The sequence below is a fragment of the Zeus faber genome (genome assembly GCF_960531495.2).
Source record: "Zeus faber genome assembly, chromosome: 8".
Lineage (NCBI taxonomy): Eukaryota > Metazoa > Chordata > Actinopteri > Zeiformes > Zeidae > Zeus > Zeus faber.
In genome coordinates this window covers 7414375-7433351 of record NC_137195.1, presented here as the reverse complement: position 1 = coordinate 7433351, position 18977 = coordinate 7414375, and the positions used below count along the sequence as shown (strand labels likewise).

General features: G+C 44.2%; 2 protein-coding genes across 3 annotated transcripts in view; both read left to right on the top strand.

The window, feature by feature from the left end:
- dgkb (diacylglycerol kinase, beta) overlaps positions 1-12663 on the top strand; it is a gene marked incomplete at both ends in the record, with an annotated part of 56151 nt that extends 43488 nt beyond the window's left edge. For both annotated transcript variants that reach the window (XM_080005924.1, XM_080005923.1), the window contains 5 exons: positions 1316-1406; positions 3113-3308; positions 9000-9126; positions 9258-9312; positions 12556-12663. In XM_080005924.1, the coding sequence (XP_079862050.1) occupies positions 1316-1406; positions 3113-3308; positions 9000-9126; positions 9258-9312; positions 12556-12663 (577 nt within the window). The remainder of the gene's footprint in view (positions 1-1315; positions 1407-3112; positions 3309-8999; positions 9127-9257; positions 9313-12555) is intronic.
- Positions 12664-18895: 6232 nt separating this feature from the next.
- The window catches only part of etv1 (ETS variant transcription factor 1), a gene marked incomplete at both ends in the record, with an annotated part of 22309 nt that continues 22227 nt past the window's right edge, over positions 18896-18977 (top strand). The window contains one exon of the mRNA XM_080005188.1: positions 18896-18922. The remainder of the gene's footprint in view (positions 18923-18977) is intronic.

Sequence of the window (18977 nt, the reverse complement as noted above, 5' to 3'; positions counted from 1 at the left end):
TACTACTAATCAGTAATACTAATTATATTGGAAAAATTCCCATTTCACAATATTAATATAGTAAAATGTAAGTATATATACAGTAGTAGAAATAATAGTCATCACTACTACTACCAAAACAGGATGAAACATACACAAAGTTCCAGATTCGTGGTTACCATTCTAATTAAGGAAAATATTAAATCAAAGAAACAGATGAATCTTAGTCTCTATTGGTCATAATAATATTTGCAAAGATCAGATTTTATTAAAAAAAAAAAAATGGATTAACATATGTGCGTCACTGTGAAACAGCTTTTGTACATTTCTATCTCTCAGTATGACTTTTTTTTATAGTCTTACATATACTATACAATAATTGTGAAAATTGGGTATTAAAGGCCCTCCGCAGTGGAGGCTGTGCAGCCTGCTGAAGTTGCATGGGGACAGATGGTGACCCCGCCCCGTCGTAAGGTCAGTGATCATCAGCCTCGCTGGTGAGGGCCGGTGGCTCCAGGAAGCCGGAGGAGCGTCGCCCGGGCTCCCAGTTAATTGACTGGGCACTGGTAGATTACCCTCTCACGCCTCCCGCCGGGCCGTAAAGGTGGGGACGGGTACCAGCTGACTAACCGTAAGCAACCCAGCCTCCCGCTGAATCTGCTGTAGTCCTCATCTTTGCGATCCAAAATGTGATTAATGGAACACATCACACGTTGTTTGGGAGATTAATAAGAAGACTCGTCAAAAGATCCCTCCTCAAGACAATAAAGACAAGGGCACTGCCTTTTGGTTGTAGTATTAATATCTTATTAATAAACATTAATAAGTATATCAATGGGAATTATATGTATCAAACATTTGTATTTTTAGCATTAATTATTACTTTTTTTAAATAAATACAATTATTAAAGATAGTTCATAGAACGCAATGCCAAAATCTGAAGTGAGAAATATGCATATGAATTTTAAATTTCATATTCGATTTAAAATATCCTACTTACTGAAGGTTTCGAAATGTGGTAAATTGACAAAATGGAGCAGAAAGGTAAAAGGTGCTTTTTTTTTAAGTTAAAGTGCCTCATTATTTGTTACAAAAAAATGACAGCACAACAACAGAGTGTTATCTGATCTTATCTTCCAGAGCATCTAATAGGAAATGCAGTATTCCTGACTGTATATTTGGGCTTGGCGGACAGGGAGAGGGAGGGGGAAGGGGCGAACGAGAGGGATGCTCCGCGGCACAAGCGTCAGATTTTGATGTGGGGGGAGAAGCGCTTTCTCTGTTTCCTCCGGGTCCCGTAGCAGTTTCCCTTGTCTTGTTGTTTTTTTTTTCCAGAACAAAGAACAAGTTGTGGTACTTTGAGTTCGGCACTTCGGAGACTTTCTCGGCCACGTGTAAGAAGCTCCACGACTTTCTGGAGGTTGAGGTAAATCGAAACTTACATTTTTGTTTTGTTTGGGGGATTTTTATTTTATTTTTTTCATGGGCCTGGACAAACAACTGACCTCTCGGAGTTGAGATAATCAGATCCTGGAATATTTTTGATACTCGGCCGGCTTCACAAAATATTTTTTTTCTCAGTAGTCTATTTGACAAACAAATACATACATGAGTAATCAATCAGTGGTAATTTAGTTTGTAACTAATACTGCAATAACATTCTAGATGCTGTTATATTTATTACATATAGTAAACATTATAACTACTCTTTTTATCCATGGCCCGATTATTATAAACATATATAATCATCCTGTACAGTATATATATTTATATTCATATTTATATGTATATTTATATTTATACCAACAGCCATACTAGCAAATCATACCATCACTTTACCATTTCAACTTGATTTATCCTGTGCATAGAATTTTGTATATTCTGTATATGTTTGTTCTTGTTTTTATTTGACAATGATTTTTTATTTTAATTTTAAACCCGCCACAATCCCCGCCACGTCAAATTGTACCGGGCCGGAAAAAATAACAGACTGTTACTCGGATTCTGACTCCCACCCTGGGGTGGCGTAGGACCCTAGCGGGCCCAAAGCGGAAGCGCTTGGGGAGCGCAGGTCTGGATGCAGCCGTCAGGGCGTCCTCGGTCACCCAGTCGGATACAAATAGCAACCGCCTTAACTAGTGTCGCTCTCGCGCCGGGTGAAACGTGTTGACGTGAGAAGGAACGGGGTGACTCTCCTCACCTCCCCGCTCCCCCTCCCCCCACTCTCCGCTCAACACACAGGTAATTAGTCCTACATGACCCCGCTGCGTGTGATATTGAGTGATAATGAAGATGGCGTATATTCGATCGTTCCCCCCCCCCCCCGCTCGGAGCTATCCACACAGTTCAGAGGTTTCTCTTAATTAGTGCTGCGAGGCTGACGGCTGCGGGGGTTCGGGGGGGGGGGGGGGGTGGAGCGGGCGTGCCGTCGAGTGCAGATCCAGAATCGCGCCCTCCCGGTTTGTACCGGTCCGCATAGAGGCAAAGGGTTAGGATTGGGCTCCAAAACGTTCACCCTCACGTTAGGTTTGGATTGGGGGGGGGGTTATTTTTTTCCGAATCCCAACTGAACGGTATTGGCCACAACCAAATATCAATCCCATTCTCTTTTTTTTTTTTTTTTCTTTTCCAAGCCACCTTTCTTCAGCGAGCGACATTTTTATCGTCCATTTTGATGGTTTTTGCCTAAAAAATCTTTGTAATTGGGATATTCCCCCAATATGGTATAGCGACTGCTCCATCCCTTTTTTGGATACCTTCTCTCGGCCATTTTGGGCCTGTCACATCCAACGACACTGACAGAAATGGAGCTTGGGATAAAATTAATTCCTTATGAACTGAAGTTTTTCATCAAGTATTATCGAGCCAATCTAATTAGTCTGGTAATTATGATAAGACGGGTAATTACATTTAAAGGCGGTGCATAGCAGTCCACAGACCATGAATTTGTTTATTTCTCATAGGAAGTATTTTGTCAATCAAGGACTTGGCAAAAGAAAGGAGGGGAATAGATGTGACACAAGTCTTCCCCAAGTTGCCGCGGAAACATCATTCAATCGTTTGAAAAAGTGCAATGTGATCCTAACGCCGTCTTTTCCTCGCCGCGTTCCTCCGCTCGCCCCTCCGTGAAAGTGCGACGGCATCACTCTGGACCTCAGCACCATCTCCTTGGAGGGCATCGCGATCCTCAACATTCCCAGCATGCACGGCGGCTCCAACCTCTGGGGCGAGAGCAGGAAGAGGAGGGGGAACAGAAAGGCGGGGAAAAAGACGCAGGACAAGAGGACGACGGTGGTGGACCCCAAAGAGCTCACGTTCGCAGTCCAAGGTAGGGGGGGTCGAACGAGACCGGCGGCCGGCCTTGACACCTCAGTGCGTATCGGGGTTGAACTGATAAACAAATTCAGAGACGGAATCCGAATTCGCCGCCGCGATCACTTCTCGGTTGCGGCGAGGAAATTAGGAGTCGATGAAAGTCCGGTAAATGCGCGGCGGGAAAAAAAAGTTTGGGAGCAAGCTCCACGGAACACATCTGACTCCCACTGAGGCGCGTGTCCTTGCTCATAGGAGGCCGATCAAAGGCAAACTTTGCACCAAACTTTTTTTTTTCCCCCTCCGCACATGAATATTTCACCGATGACAAGATGAATCACAGTGAGCGGATTTTGTTTTGCGAAGAAGGGCTCGAGCCGTGTCACTGGCTAGAACCGTCACCCGTGAGGTAATGGTTTGTGCCGGTGCAGGTGGGCAGGCTCGGTTAATAGGAACGGACTGGGAGGGGGGCGGGGGGGGGGGGGGGGGGGCACTCCGGGTGATTTCTGCTGTCATGGCGCCGGGCGCCGGGTAACCCCTAAAATGCAGTGGCGTCAAAAGGAAGCCCACCGACGGACTGTAAGAGCGGACGCACGTTCTAACCCGTTGAAATAGACCTCAACCGGACCATCGCCCTGGGAAACTCTCCGCTCACTGTACATCGACGCAGCCCAACGAGCCGATGTCTTGTGAAATCCTGTGAAATCTCTTGCAAAACGCGTCAGGGGCCGCTGTAACGTGTTGGGAGATCCGTACGGGAATGGGCGACCATCTCGTGGGAGTCACCGGGCCCAGTAACTACCCTGCGTGGTCGTGTAACGGGCGAGGTCTATGGGGACATTTCACGAGACCGGGTGCACCCTGCGGTGCAACGGACGTGAATCATTAAGGGAGAGGAAGGAAAAGTAAAGTGAAATTAAAAATAGACATGGAGGCAAAAGAAGGTGAAAGACAACAAACATCAAACGTTCCATCAAAACAGCCGATGCTATCGACGTGTTTTGATTCAGATTAGGGGGGGTCTCCCCGTACGGTGGCCTCTGTCAGAAAGAGGACTGACCCAGAAGACGGCAGCCTGTCAGGGAGATCAATCCAGAGCCCAACGTCGCTGCGCTGAACACTCCATTAATTCCTGTACGAAAATCAATCAGTTTGGCGTTCAGTCTGTACCGCAGAGGGCACTTAATGTAAGTGGGCAGCGTGTGTGTGTGTGTGTGTGTGTGTGTGTGTGTGTGTGTGTGTGTGTGTGTGTGTGTGTGTTACTTGGTGTGTGGGTGTTCACATGTGTGTAGTCGTGTGTGAAGGTGTGCGTGGTTGTGTGCTTTTGATTGTATGATAGTTTGTGTACAATACTTATCTGTGGATGTGTGTATTACTCTGGGTGTGTGTGTGCGTGCGTGCGTGTGTGTGTGTGTGTGTGTGTGTGTGTGTGTGTGTGTGTGTGTGTGTGTGTGTGTGTGTATGCGTGCTTGCGTGTGTGTGTGTGTGTGTTTCTGTGGTCTGCGTGCCCTTGCTTTAGGTGACGTGTCAGACGTCAGATCAGGGAAAGGTGCATTTAGAGCCTCGGCTGTAAACACACAGGGTGCATTAGACCAGGAGGGGCGCAGTACCAAAAAAACACGGATCAAACCGTCCCTATTGTGTGTGCTTATGTGTGTGTTTTTCGTGTGTGTTTTTGTGCGTGCGTGCGTGCGTGCGTGCGTGTGTGTGCGGGCGGCGAGGGGATAGAATCCCTGACCTTTCAGGAGCTGTTAAACCGTCCCGCTGGTGACTCCGGGAGACAAGTCCCTCAGGTGGAAGGGAATGGCTGCAGGGTGAATTATTTAGAACGGGACTCAGGTTTAGAGGAGAGGCGGGGGTGGGGCTGGGGTGGAGGGGGTTGGGGTGGGTTGAGGGTGGAGGGTGGAGGGTGGAGGGTGGAGGGTGGGGTAGATCTTGGGACTGATGCCGCGTGACGTGTCTCCGTCAGGCTCTCATTGGATGATCACGTCACGGCGGAACCCCCCCCCCCCCCCCCCGTGCGTTTTGGTCTTTCTCGCCCTCTTCCACTCTCTCTCTCTCTCCCTCTCTCTGTCTCTCTCTCTCTGTCGTAAGCTCCTCTCACTTTGACGACATCTTACGACTGGCGAGGTGTGAGGTTCGTTTACATGGCGACGGCGACGCGCACAACTTAATAACGGAGGACAGGGTTCCATAGCGAGCGTAAAGACACGCGTTCATGCTCTACTTGATAATTATTCAGTCGTGGGAGGAAGTGGCGATCGATCCGATGGTCTGTGCGCCTCGTGCTACCGGCCCCAGAATTCCATTTGAGGCTCGGATGCACCCTCCTTCCACCTGTTCTTGCGGGAAAGACCAAGGACGGAATCAGCGCCTAGAGTAGAGAGTAGCACGGCGAGAGAATACGTGGAACGGCTTTGTAAACTGGTTTCTTAAAAAGGGCGGGCGAGGGAAAGTATCAATTATGGATCTATTTTTTAACCCAATGACCTCACGGATCACCGCTTTGACCAGTGTTCATTAGCACGACATTCTGGTGAAGCGTCTGTTTTCCCGTCTCCTGCCCCGTCACTCTTTACACACCTCTCTCTCTCTCTCTCTCTCTCTGTTGTTCTCTCTCTCCCTGTCATTTTCTCTCTCCCTCTATCTCTCTCTCTCTCCCTCTCTCTCTGGCCCTTTCTCCCTGTCATTCGCTCTCTCACTCTCTCTCCCTCCCTCTCTCCCTGTCATTCTCTCTTTCTTTCTCTCTCTCTCTCTCTCTCTCTCTCTCTCCCTCTCTCCCTGTCATTCTCTCTCTCTCTCGCTCTACCCGTCACTCTCTCTCTCTCCCTCTCTCCCCGTCACTCTCTCTTTCTCTCCCTCTCTCCCTGTCATTCTCTCTCTCTCTCTCTCTCTCTCTCTCTATCTATCTCTCTCCCTCCCTCCCTCCCTCCCTCCCCCTCCATCCCTATGCCGTCCGCCCACTCGTGCCCTGTCGCTCCACATCAGTGCCACTCCACGTCGGTGCGGAGCGTTTGTCCCGAGCAAGGTCTCTGACAGTGACGAACCTGTGACGCCGGGAATCTCTCTCTCTCTCTCTCTCTCTCTCTCTCTCTCTCTCTCTCTCTCTCTCTCTCTCCCTCTCTCCCTCCCCCCCCGATGATCCTTTACTTTAACTCTTGTTCTGACGTCTGGTAAGTTGGTTCGGTTGGTTTGGTTGTTTGGCGGCTGTTTGACCCGTCGCCAAACAGGTTCGGTAAGAGCTGACTCGTCCTATTGTTGGCGGTTGTTTGTGTCTGTCGCCTGGTAAGGATTCTGCTCTTCCTGTGTTTGGCGTCGGCGTTTCCTGTTTCATCTGCTGCAGGTAAACAGGATGTTCCCCTCTAGATTTGGCTCCTGAGGCAGAAACTACCTGCGTCCTATGAATTTTCCTCCTTTAAAGAGATTAAAAAAAAGAAAAAGCTTTGGCATCGAATGAGGCCCCCGTGCTACCTGTCCTTCCTTCCTTCCTTCCTTCCTCCCTTCCTTCCTTCCTTCCCACTGTACCTTTCTTACCGCCTTTATTCCTCCCTTTCGTCCATCCTTCATTATTTGATTCAGTATTTTCTTGTTTCCTTCCTCCCCTCCTTCTTTGCTTCCCTCCCTTTCTGCCTTCCTTACCTCCTTTATTACTTCCTTTCTTCCTTGCCTCCTTTATTCCTTCCTTCCGTCCCTCCTTTCTTCCCTCCTTCATTATTTGATTCAGTATTTTCTTGTTTCCTTCCTCCCCTCCTTCCTTGCTTCCCTCCCTCTCTGCCTTCCTTTGCTCCTTTATTCCTTCCTTTCCTCCTTACCTCCTTTATTCCTTCCTTCCATCCCTTGTTTCATCCCTCCATTAATTGATTCAGTATTTTCTTGTTTCCTTCCTCCCCTCCTTGCTTCCCTCCCTTTCTGCCTTCCTTACCTCCTTTATTCCTTCCTTCCGTCCCTCTTTTCATCCCTCCTTCATTATTTGATTCAGTATTTTCTTGTTTCCTTCCTCCCCTCCTTCCTTGCTTCCCTCCCTTTCTGCCTTCCTTACCTCCTTTATTCCTTCCTTTCTTCCTTACCTCCTTATTTAATTCAATTATCTCATGTTTCCTTCCCTCCTTCCTTTCTTCCTTCCTTGCTCCCTTCCATTATTCCCTCTGTCCTTCCTCTGGTGATCGTCATCACCTTAGAAACACTGAGGTTTGCACCTTGAAATGTAAACTTTACAGCCAAACGAATCCGCAGGTCCCCGCCCACCGAAAAGAGGTCAGTGCCTTATCGTCCTGTGGTCTTTCGCTGACCTTGTTCCGTCGAACCGGACGGGTGCCTCTGCCGCAGTAAGCTCTCCTGGGTGTGAGGGAGTGTTTGTCCCCAGGCCATGAGGAATCCCCTTCCCCGTTACCCCGTCGCCACGGCGACGTGTCCGTCATCCCTGTCAGTCCACGCCCGTTTGAAGCTGTTTACGTTGACGTGAGAAGGCACGCTGGAAAAGCAGCATTAAAGTCCAGTGTCGGGGGGGTCAGCGAGCTGTTAGCACACACTCGCACGTGCACACGCGCACGCACACACACACAAACACACACACACACGCACACACACGTGCACAGATTCTGTCTCTCCCTTTCACTTTCACTCCCTCTTTTGCAAACACACTCTCTTGCACTCGGCCCCTGGAAAGCGATGCCTTCTCAGCTCACCACAGGATAGGAATGGACACATGTCCATCGCCATGACGACAGCTGGACACCGTGTCTCAGCGGCAACATCGACACCTGACAACATGCGTGCACACCGCTCGGTCAGGAAGCCGCTGACCACCGCGGCAACGATAAACACCGGCGCGGCGTGTCTGTTGCCGTCACCGAGGTAACGGCAAATGGGTCTCAGTTTCAATTAGTGTCTGTATACTACCAGCAGAGAGGCAGCAGCTCCTTAATTTGTGGAGGGGCGAGGCGGCGGAGTGTAGGAGGCGTACGAGGCCCCCAGAAACAGATGGGCCCAGCAAGACGCTGGGCTTCCAGCAGGGGCAAAATCAATGCTCATAACTTCAAAACAGAAGAGAAATTAATAATTATAGTAACAGAAGATTGCTTTGCATTGCCGGTGTAATCTAATTAATAGCTGTTTTGTTTGTAGCTTGTTGTTCTCGTCGCTTCTTTCCCCCCTTTCAACAGTCAGTGTTCAGGCTTTCAAGAGCGGAAGGCAAACTGTGAACGCCGGCTCTCGCTCTCCTCTTTATTCTCTCTTTTCTTGTTGTTCTTCCTCTACTTTATTCCCCTTCCTTCTCCTGCATAACTCCCTTTTTTTCTCTCCTCTGCTCTTAAGGTGTTGCCTTCTGCTGTGCGCTCTTTGCAACATTTATTTCCTCCCTTCGTATTGTCATTCCTTCCTTCCTTCCCTTCTTCTTTGTGCCTTCCTTAAGTCCTCCCTTTGTTCCTTCTTTCCTCCATTTCCCTCCTTCTTACCTCCTTTTAACTTTCACCCTTTCTAATTTCTAATCCCTTCTATCCTGACTTGACTGGACACTTGTTCATCCATAGTGCGCGCGCGTGTGTGTGTGTGTGTGTGTGCGTGTCTGTCTGTGTGTGTGGGCGCGTGCGCGTGCACGTGCGTGCTGAAACAAAGAATCTGACGTGTAATGCAAAGTCTTTCTGATTCTTATAAAACCTGCTCACACAAGAGAAAGCAACGAGAGCGCTGCTGCTGTCTGTGCTTCCAGACCTGTCGGACCAGCTGCTGGAGGTGGTGGGCCTGGAGGGGGCCATGGAGATGGGACAGATCTACACGGGCCTGAAAAGCGCCGGGAGACGCCTGGCTCAGTGCTCCTCTGTGACGATAAGGTCAGCGTGAGATTCATAACGGCCCAAAACACCGATGACATCACAAGTATATGGACCGAAACAAGCCAACACAAAACTGTAGCTTTAGATCCAACTTCTAAAATGTTTGTTTTCCCTTTATTTTTGGACAGGACCAGCAAGTCTCTTCCCATGCAGATTGATGGAGAGCCCTGGATGCAGGCCCCCTGCACTGTAAGTCATCACATCAGAAACGAGCAAACAAAAATGATAAATCTACCTTTCGAAAACAGGAAGTTCACAAGGGTGTCTTTATATGTTGACCTGAAAGCATTGTTTGCATTTTTTACCGCACATTTTATCAGGGGTTCTGGGTTTTGTTGACTCTTTTTGCACTTCCATAAATCAGCTTGTACATATCAGACTAGAAACCGGAAGTTCTGCCGCTTCCTACTGGAAATGTACTGGAGCAATTACTCAGAGTAGTTTTAAATAAAATTGTTTCATTCAAAACATGTAAAAAAAATGAAAAAGACACATGTGATGATAACGTGAGTATCCCACTTTTGAAAACGAGATTCAACATTTATTTGGACTGTATTTTAGCGCAGTGCAGCAGAGCAGTAGGTTTCTCAATAGTGAAGGGTTCCGGTTGTGTTATGAACAGTTCAAAAATGCGATTATATCCCAGGATTGTCATGCATATAGCCATTGTTGAAGGTACCCTTGGTGTTTCTATCTTGCACTTATGTTGCATTAACGCTGAACTGCACTAGAGCCTACAGTGCTTCCACTGCGGCTAAAAGATCAGAGATAAAGATAAAAGATAACACGGAACTAAGCCTCATTAATTCTGTCAAGAATTCCATCTGACCATTTAGTAATACCAGGTCGGTTGCGGTATTATCCATTTGTTTCTCTTCCATTTCCTCACGGGTTGAAGCATCACTACTTTGTGTGTTTGTCATTTATGACAACACTTAATGAAGCAAAGCTTCTAATTTGCTCACCTTATATGTCTTGAACATCTGCCTCAGTAAGTGTTTGCTCCCGTTTGAATTGATTCAATTTTTCTTACAGCAAAATCCCTCAATTTGCGTTGATTAAAGTTGTGTTTGGCTTTAATTACAATTCCAGCCCTCTGACAGCACTGCAGATGAAGTGCAGCGGAGATTTACATACAGATCATTCGCCGAACGTGGAAGAAGCGAATGCATGACAAAATAAGTAGCCGACAAGAGCCCTCGTATGTGCTGGCGAGAACTCCACAAAGCAAAGTTAGGGTCTGGCAACACATAATTGTGTGGAGTTGATTTCCACGGCGAGTTATTCATGTGTTGCTCCTGAATTTGAATCAGTCAATGATGATAAGGGCAAAGACATCACAGTTAAAAATGGGATGTTATCTAAGTAATTATTAACAACAACAACAACGGCTATGCAAATGCACCGCACACTCCCCTGCATGCATAACGTATTTGACACCGTTAATCCCATCGGCACTTTGAAGGAATTTGCGACGAGTGTCACCGTCTCTCTGATATCTAGGTCTGGATCACTACCAAGAAGAGAATTCCAAGAAGTTTTATTAAGTTCTGGAAGTGAACTGGAAAGAAAGTCCGACATGAAATATATTTCGTGTAACATGTATTATTTTGTTTTCTATGTAAAAATGATATAGGAAGATACATTTTACACAAACCTTACTTTTTTATTTTCTTCCCTTTAAAAAACAACAACAACAAAACCTTTGTATAACCCGTAATTGAATAATGTACTGTAATTTTCTGACCTTGAATGGAACCACGTTTAATGGGGACGTCAGGTCTACAAAACAGGATAATTGCTGCTGATTTGGGGAACAAGTGGAAGAAATGGCAGGATCCGTTTGAAGACAAGATTTCTCTCTCATGTAGATGGGATCATTTTCTTTGTGTTTAATCTCTTGGTACCGCAGTATAATGATCTACTGTAAGTACATCTAATGGCATACCTTGATGGTTGATATTTCGGATTCCATTGATCTGGAATTCTAACCTTAAAAAGGAGGTAAATTATGGAAAAGACGACATTTCCATATTTTATATTCCTATAGGCCAATGCTTTTTGAACTCTTTTTACCCTTTGGAATCGTCTCATCATGACATATCATATCCCACAATGTGCCATCAGAGTACCACTTACAATGTTCTCCAGGTTTAATGCATCTGTGCCTCTGATTAAAAGATAATTGTCATCTTAGATATTAGCCCGGCCCATGCTGCAACAGAGGTCAAGAGAACAATGGTGCTTTCTCCCCGAGCAGAACCTGTGTTCCACACGGCAGCCTTTCCAGCCCGGAGCTTTGGAATCTGAGCCGGTAGAAGGCATTTTCTCTGGAATATCGCACTTAAATGGCTGAAATAAAAACCGTGTATTGATGTAAAAGTTGTTTTTTCTAATTAATAACTGCATGGAGGCTGTTTGGTGCTTGTAGCGAGGAAGCAGATGGAGTATTTGGACATTGTGGTCTTGTGCAGTTGGTCCGGTAAAGTTGCGGCTCCAGGTTATTACTTGTAAAATAATATAATTAAATAGAAATAATCAATTAAAAGAAAGAATGACTTCCATTGCCATTGACCAGGTGATCAGCCATCACCTGGTCAGATGCGCTCTCTCTCAAAGCCGCATAACAATATCCATAAATATATCCATAATGCAAAATAACCCATTGTCAAACCTGCTTGGAGATGAAAGTGGTGCCTTATGGCTTATGTATAGTTAACCAACTATGAATGACAATACGTTTTGGAGGAAATTTAACATTCATTAAAGTTTGCGATAAAATATTAATAGTAAGCTGCATTTTTATACTTACATGAATTACTAATATTCTTATTTATAATAACAGGCAAAATAATTTAGTTAAATATATTTTATTGGAGTCTCTGTTCATCACCATAGCAACATATTGTCACGTTTTGCCATGGTACCTCCCCCTTGCTCCTCCGTGCTGTTCAGAAAGTGCCGTTTGCCATCTGAGGTATTACATGTGAATGCAGCATGTGTTCCATAGATGTCTATACTGTAGTTAGGGAGATAACAATAGAACTAGTATTGAAACATTCATTATTGTACAATGCAAACATCTTGAAAATTTAATCATGGTCAAGTTTGACTATTTATAATTTTTCTTGGGACCCCCTGGAACCTCTTCAAGGACCCCTGGGTGGCTCCAGACTCCACATTGAGAACCACTGCATAAGGCATTCTCATTGTACTCTTGGCATGGGTACTTGTTTCTAATTTTGTACCTCTGCTAAGAAATTTGTAACTCACTGGTACAGAAATGATGCAAATTTTGTCAAAATCTCCCCTCTCCAGTGTATTGCCGACGTGACACGCCATTGTACCACTAAAGTTTCAATGCTGTACATTATGTTCAAAGAGTGAACACTAAAGGAATTTTATTTTTATTTTTTTTAATTTTTACTACAGATCCAGATTGCCCACAAAAACCAGGCTCCCATGCTGATGGGACCGCAGCAAGGCCGGAGCTTCTTCTCCTCCATCATCAGGAGAACACGCAGCGAGAGCAAAGACTGATGGGACATTTTCTGAGCAAGGGTCACAGTCGGAAAAGGAGCGGTCAGCCAGAGACTCTCAGGAGGGTCTTTTATGCTAATTTCAGTAGCAAACTACACTGCCTTTCCCGACGGGACGTCACTGAGCCTCTTTTGACCAAGATGGAGCCACGACAACCGACCAATATGGATTGCATCCGGAAATTCAGGAGAACTTTGATCACGTTTACCTATTTCTTTACTGTCGTGACCTGTGCTTTGTAGAGCAATTCAGTGGATGAATGTGCTTTGTGATATGATACAATTCTTTTCAATCAATTATTTTCTGTGTTTTTTTGCTGTTTGGTTTCCTTTCCTATCTTTGTGTATCTAAATGCATGACGGAGCTTGGGAGCGGCGACTGCCGGTGGAACCAACATATCTAAAGTTCGAGTCATTCCAGTCTTGTGACGTTTATTTGCTCTGCATTTCAATTACACTCAATAATGACTTTGCGTGAATAACACAGAGAGGATTGGCTTTGTTAACACGCTTTTGCAAGCTGCTTTTTCTGTCATTGTACTTCTACTAAACTTGTGTTGCTATGATAGAAAGAATGAGGATGATTATTGATCGCTCACCGGAAAGCATGCCACTGTCCGGCACCGTGCACGAGAGATGTATGCAGAGGGTTGTTCGCAGTTGTGTGCACAAGAATCGTTGCATGGTCGACCAAGATCTGTCTCAAAGATCCTGGAAATTGATGTACGTTGTGAAGGCGCGAGCCAAGATATATTCACGGCGCTGTGTTTATCTGAAGGTTTAACCATATCACACAGGTGAGATGGCTCCCGTCTATTTCTGGACAGTCAAGCAGGGATATATAAAGAGGAGGAAGAGCCGTATAGGTGAGACAAGGCCAACTTCTCTGAGAGTGCCCTCTTTTTTTTTGGGGGGTACTTGCATGGAGCTATTAGTGACCTCCTTGAGTCATTGATTTGTTCTGATGTCTGAGTGCTCACAGTCTGTCGGTCATGCAAGCATACATTAACCAATCAAAGACTAAATACAAAATGGCTATCGACATCAGAGCTTGAATGGAGCAATCGCTCCCAAAATCAATGTCATCCAGTTTGCGATGCTGCAGTCTTAAAAACGAGATATAATAGTGATTTGACGAGGTTAGACTGGGCACGCCCCACCTTATGTCATGACTCTCAATGTTCAAATTGATAATTTTGTAATTGTATGACGGTCTCACTGTATACACTGCCATTCTGGCGCGTGTGAATTTAAATACAGCAGATACTTCATACATGGTGTGAAGTTTGACCCTCGCAGTTAACTAGTGCAGTGTTTCTCAGCATTTTTTCTGCCACGTCACACTTTATCCTGGCTGGAACTGATGAATTACATAGCACAGTGAGGCTATTTTTATCTTGCAACACAAGAACTAGTTTCCATTATTTATTTGTTGAAAGTGTAATTTGAAACATTTTCAAGGCTCACCTGACGAGTACGGTGGTTCAAAAACGCTCATCTGGTACGATGTCACGTTGCTAATCTGGTTCCAAATATTTGCCGGTCAGCCTTTTAGCCCAAATGTTTAAAATAGCACAGAAATGACGTCCTATTGCTTGCTCTGTTCATCCCATAATTTCCCAGGCAGGAGTCTTCAAAATCATAGGAAAGGTTTAAATACAATGGATATGGTGATTTGTTTTTAACAAATTTACTTGTTTTTTAATTGAATGCATTCAAATGTCCAAAAAAAAAAAAAAAAGGATCACAAGACATGCAGGGACAACAGCAGATTAACTGTAATGTTTAAATTTATTTTGGATCTGTTCGGATCATATGTTCATCATATACCCACAACTCACACAATACATTGGCTTTTGTTCCAAGGAAATGCCTTTCTGCATGTGTAACATATGTTAAAGAAGATTTTAAGGGTTTTTAATTACTGTAAGGACTGTTTCTGGGTTTGTTCCAAGTGCCATATGCCTGTGGAGACTCAGGCCTGTCCAGGATCCGTCTCTTTGCTTTGTAAGTGTGTGTTTGTACAGTGAAGCTGTATTTTTGTACACAGTATTATTTTTTAGCCAATTGCTACCCTTGTCTGAAAATTACACCAATATGTTGTTCTGACCAAGATAAAAAAAAGGCTGCCTACACAAACTGAAAAAAGTGATTAAAAAACAGAACCAATAATAATAAAAAAAAAAAAAAAGCTTGTTTGAATGTGTGTTCTGCGTCTGCTGCTTGACAATGACACCTCTTCAGGAAGTGGTGTTCACAGCATATTAGGAGCAGGGATGAAAATCTGAAAAAGGGAATTTTTCCCCGTTAGAAGGCGAGGTGGAGCACATGTCCCCTCTAGGAGCTGAAGTAATTTTGATATGATTATTAACACCCAAAACACAATTTCCTGCAAACTAGAGCTCCCAGATGGGAGACAATGACCTTGATTGTAACAATGACCTTGGTACGGTCAACCAGGATGTCTCTCAATGGAGAGGCAGGGGACATGAGAGACATTTCTCATACTGTAAGAGCAGCTCAGAGAGCACTATTTTCTCTATCCTAGGGGCAACCTAGAGGGCTCTTCAGATTGTTTTCTGTATCATGGGACACTCTAGAGGGCACTTTACATTGTTTTCTCTATCTTAGGGGAACTCAAGAGGCCACTTTACACTGTTTTCTCGAGCATATAGGGCACCTAGATAACACTTTTGCAGTGTTTCTTCAACCAAAGGGGCATCAGCGGGGACTGATTGGCATCATCTCAGAGGAGCTGGAACCCAGAGTTCACAGTTAATTAAAACAAGTGCAGATGTGATGAGTAATTGTGTTACCAGATGTGTGTCTAGAAGAAGAAAACATAATCGCAGTCATACCCTTTTTAGTTGGCGGGCTTGTAGATGACCTACTACAACCATCTAAGGTGCATTCAAAACAAGTCAACTTGTCATTTAAGATTGACAGAGAGTGACAAAGCCTGTCACTCTCTGTCTTAAAACACATCATCAGGATGTATGACATCAGTATTAGGGATGTATTCAAGCTTCCAGCGAATTCATTGCCGTGTCTGAAACATCATGGCACCAGGCCTGGTCTCCGGGCGCCTTTAAACGCGCACACGGGATGCCGCCATTCAAAAGGTGACATTGCATTTAACCCTCAAGTTGTCGAACCCTGATGTCCTCCGACAGCAGCTTATCTCTTTGAGCAACTGGGTCTTAGAAAGGAGGGTTAATTTGATTAAAGGAGCCGGACTTGGATTGAAAAATCTGGATTTTAACTTGTGACAGCAGCTGAAACATCACGCTACCAGGTCACCTTCAGAATCAGCCCTGCTCACTGCACTCGGGTGCCAGCTTTCAAAAGCTCACCTGGCATCGGACCCTCAAGTCCTCGATAATGTTTTCTCAAGTGTAGGGGCACTCTAGAGGGCACTTTATGGTTTCTCCGGGGGGAAACTTTTTGGTAATTGTGTATATTGGCAATTAATAAAAAACAAAAATTGTACTTTACTTGTCTGCAGTAACGCACCAAACGTCACAATGACATATTCCTCGTACATGTAAATGCACCTGGCGGAATAATGTAATTGTCATTCTGACCTAGAGTGCACATTACACCATTTTCCCTACCAGGGTGGCACCTACAGTAGATAGCACTTTCGCAGAAATTGTTCGACCAAAGGGGTAGAATGGAATAGCTCATGACATCCTGAAGACACTGGCCTTGCATCAGAAGCTCACTAACTGGGATGTCAATACCACTTTAATGTGACTTTTAAATATCACGTCACATACTATTTTAAGCTCATATTAACTGAAAGTTAACTTTTCTTTTACCAAGAAAACATCATCTCTTACAGTAAAGTACTTCAAGAAGTGAGCTCACAGTGGCAAAGGCTATAATATTCCAACCCTTATGCAAATGTGAACATTTGAAAAAGTTTTAAATATTACAAAAAAAAATAGAATATTTATTTGTTGTTCTTGTTTTCTTGTGCTGACTGCTTGACTTGACTCCTGGAGTCCAGTGTCAGGTGGGTGGATGGCTGCACTTGACCTGTGATTCTCTGCCTTCGAGAAGTGGTGTGTGTGTGTGCGTGAGTGTGTGTGTGTGTGTGTGTGTGTGTGTGTGTGCGCGCGTGTGTGTATGTGTGTGTGTGTGTGTGGGGGGGGGGTCAGTGGGAATGACATGATACTTCACTTCACATCCAATTCACCTGCCCACGAACGGTTCCCTGCCTGGATCCAAGTTGGCACGCAGAATGACCACCGACAGACACTGTGCTCCCTCGTTCAATCGACTCTGTAGCGTGAGTTCTTCTCTACAAATATCACTAAAAACATGGAAGTGTAGTGGAGGGTATTAGTGTGTATACAATACTGAGTATAGCTGCCTCTTATTATGATCGCTTACAGTATACACCCCTACCACCCTTACATCCATTGAAATACACTCATGTATTATAGTATGAAGTATATACCTACTACCTCTCCAGAAATAAAAACCTCTCAAAACCAAAATAGTCGACACTCGCCTCTCCAAGCAGCACTGCTGGTTCCTGCTGAAGGGTGAAGCATGATTCATTACAAAAGTGGAAGGAGACTCAATCTGTCTTTGTAAGATGTTATCAGTAACTAGTATGAGCAAAAGTGTAAGAGAATGTCATAGAAAATAAAATACAAAAAGCTGTTGGATATGGCATTGTTCAATTATTGGGTCATTATTGTTTAACATGAAATAATGCCTAAATTTGACAGCAACTGTATATTTGTATAATATAATAGACAGGTAGGCAGACAGACCGACAGACAGACAAACAGATAGATAGACACATAGAATGCTGGATAGATAGATAGACAGATAGAATGCTGGATAGATAGATAGACAGATATATAGATAGATAGATAGATAGATAGATAGATAGATAGATAGATAGACAGATAGATAGATAGATAGATAGATAGATAGATAGATAGATAGATAGATAGATAGATAGACAGATAGATAGATAGATAGATAGATAGATAGATAGATAGATAGATAGATAGATAGATAGATAGATAGATAGATAGATAGATAGACAGATAGACAGATAGATAGATAGATAGATAGATAGATAGATAGATAGATAGACAGATAGATAGATAGATAGATAGATAGATAGATAGATAGATAGATAGACAGATAGATAGACAGATATATAGATAGATAGATAGATAGATAGATAGATAGATAGATAGATAGATAGATAGATACTGTAGATAGGTCCTCGGCCCCCTATGGGCCCTTGGAGGAACTGTAGCAGAGGTGTCCACAGAAAACCTCTATTCTAAATACAGTATATTTATATATGAATTATATATATATATATATATATATATATATATATATATATATATATATAGTTGTGTATTCCGTCTCGGAGACTTGAGATTTTTTTTACTCAGTTTCAAAACAAATAATCTATACGTTTTACTTTAGTACTTGACTTTGTTGTTGTTATTATTATATGGATTTATATTCATATTTGCATAACCTCGTACATTTATATGACACCACATACGCTATTTATCATGTTTTTGTAAATTGTAATCAGGACATTCATGAGCATTCATCTGCAGAAAAAAAAGGTGCAGTATGCACTTGATGATCGATCGATCTATCTGTATCTATCTATCTATCTATCTATCTATCTGTCTATCTATCTATCTATCTGTCTGTCTATCTATCTATCTGTCTATCTATCTATCTATCTATCCTGTGTTATTTCAGGGCACTGCGTATGACAAGTACCTTACTATTAATGCTTTAAGTACATTTAAGAGACATTTAAGTGCTTAACTTCGGTGGAAATGTCACTCGTGCCTTCACTTTCCCTTTCACTCCAGTCATTTTGTTTCGGGGCTTGTTTTTTTTAGTTTTGTTTTGGGGTTGTTGTTTTTTTTCTCCGCACTTTCACTTCAGCAGCAGGTACTTGTTATTCCCCTCGTTGACTCCCCTCGGCGGATGATTGGCGGCCGCAGCCCGATCCAGCGAGGCCCCGGCAGCCAATGGGAGGCGGAGCTGCGTCTCCACGGAGCCCCGGGAGGAGACGCTGCCCGGCGGCTCGGCGACGCGCACCAACCGGGGCTGGAGCCTGGAGCCTGGAGCCTGGAGGCAGCGCGCGTCTCTCTCCCTCTCTCTCTCTCCCTCTCCTTCTCTCTCTCTCTCTCTCTCTCTCTCTCTTTCCGTCCATTTCTACACACGCACGAATACACGAGATGGAAGTTCCTTTGGTAAAGTACAGGTCATTTATTTTTCCTCTTTTTTTTCCTCTCTCTCTCTCTTTTT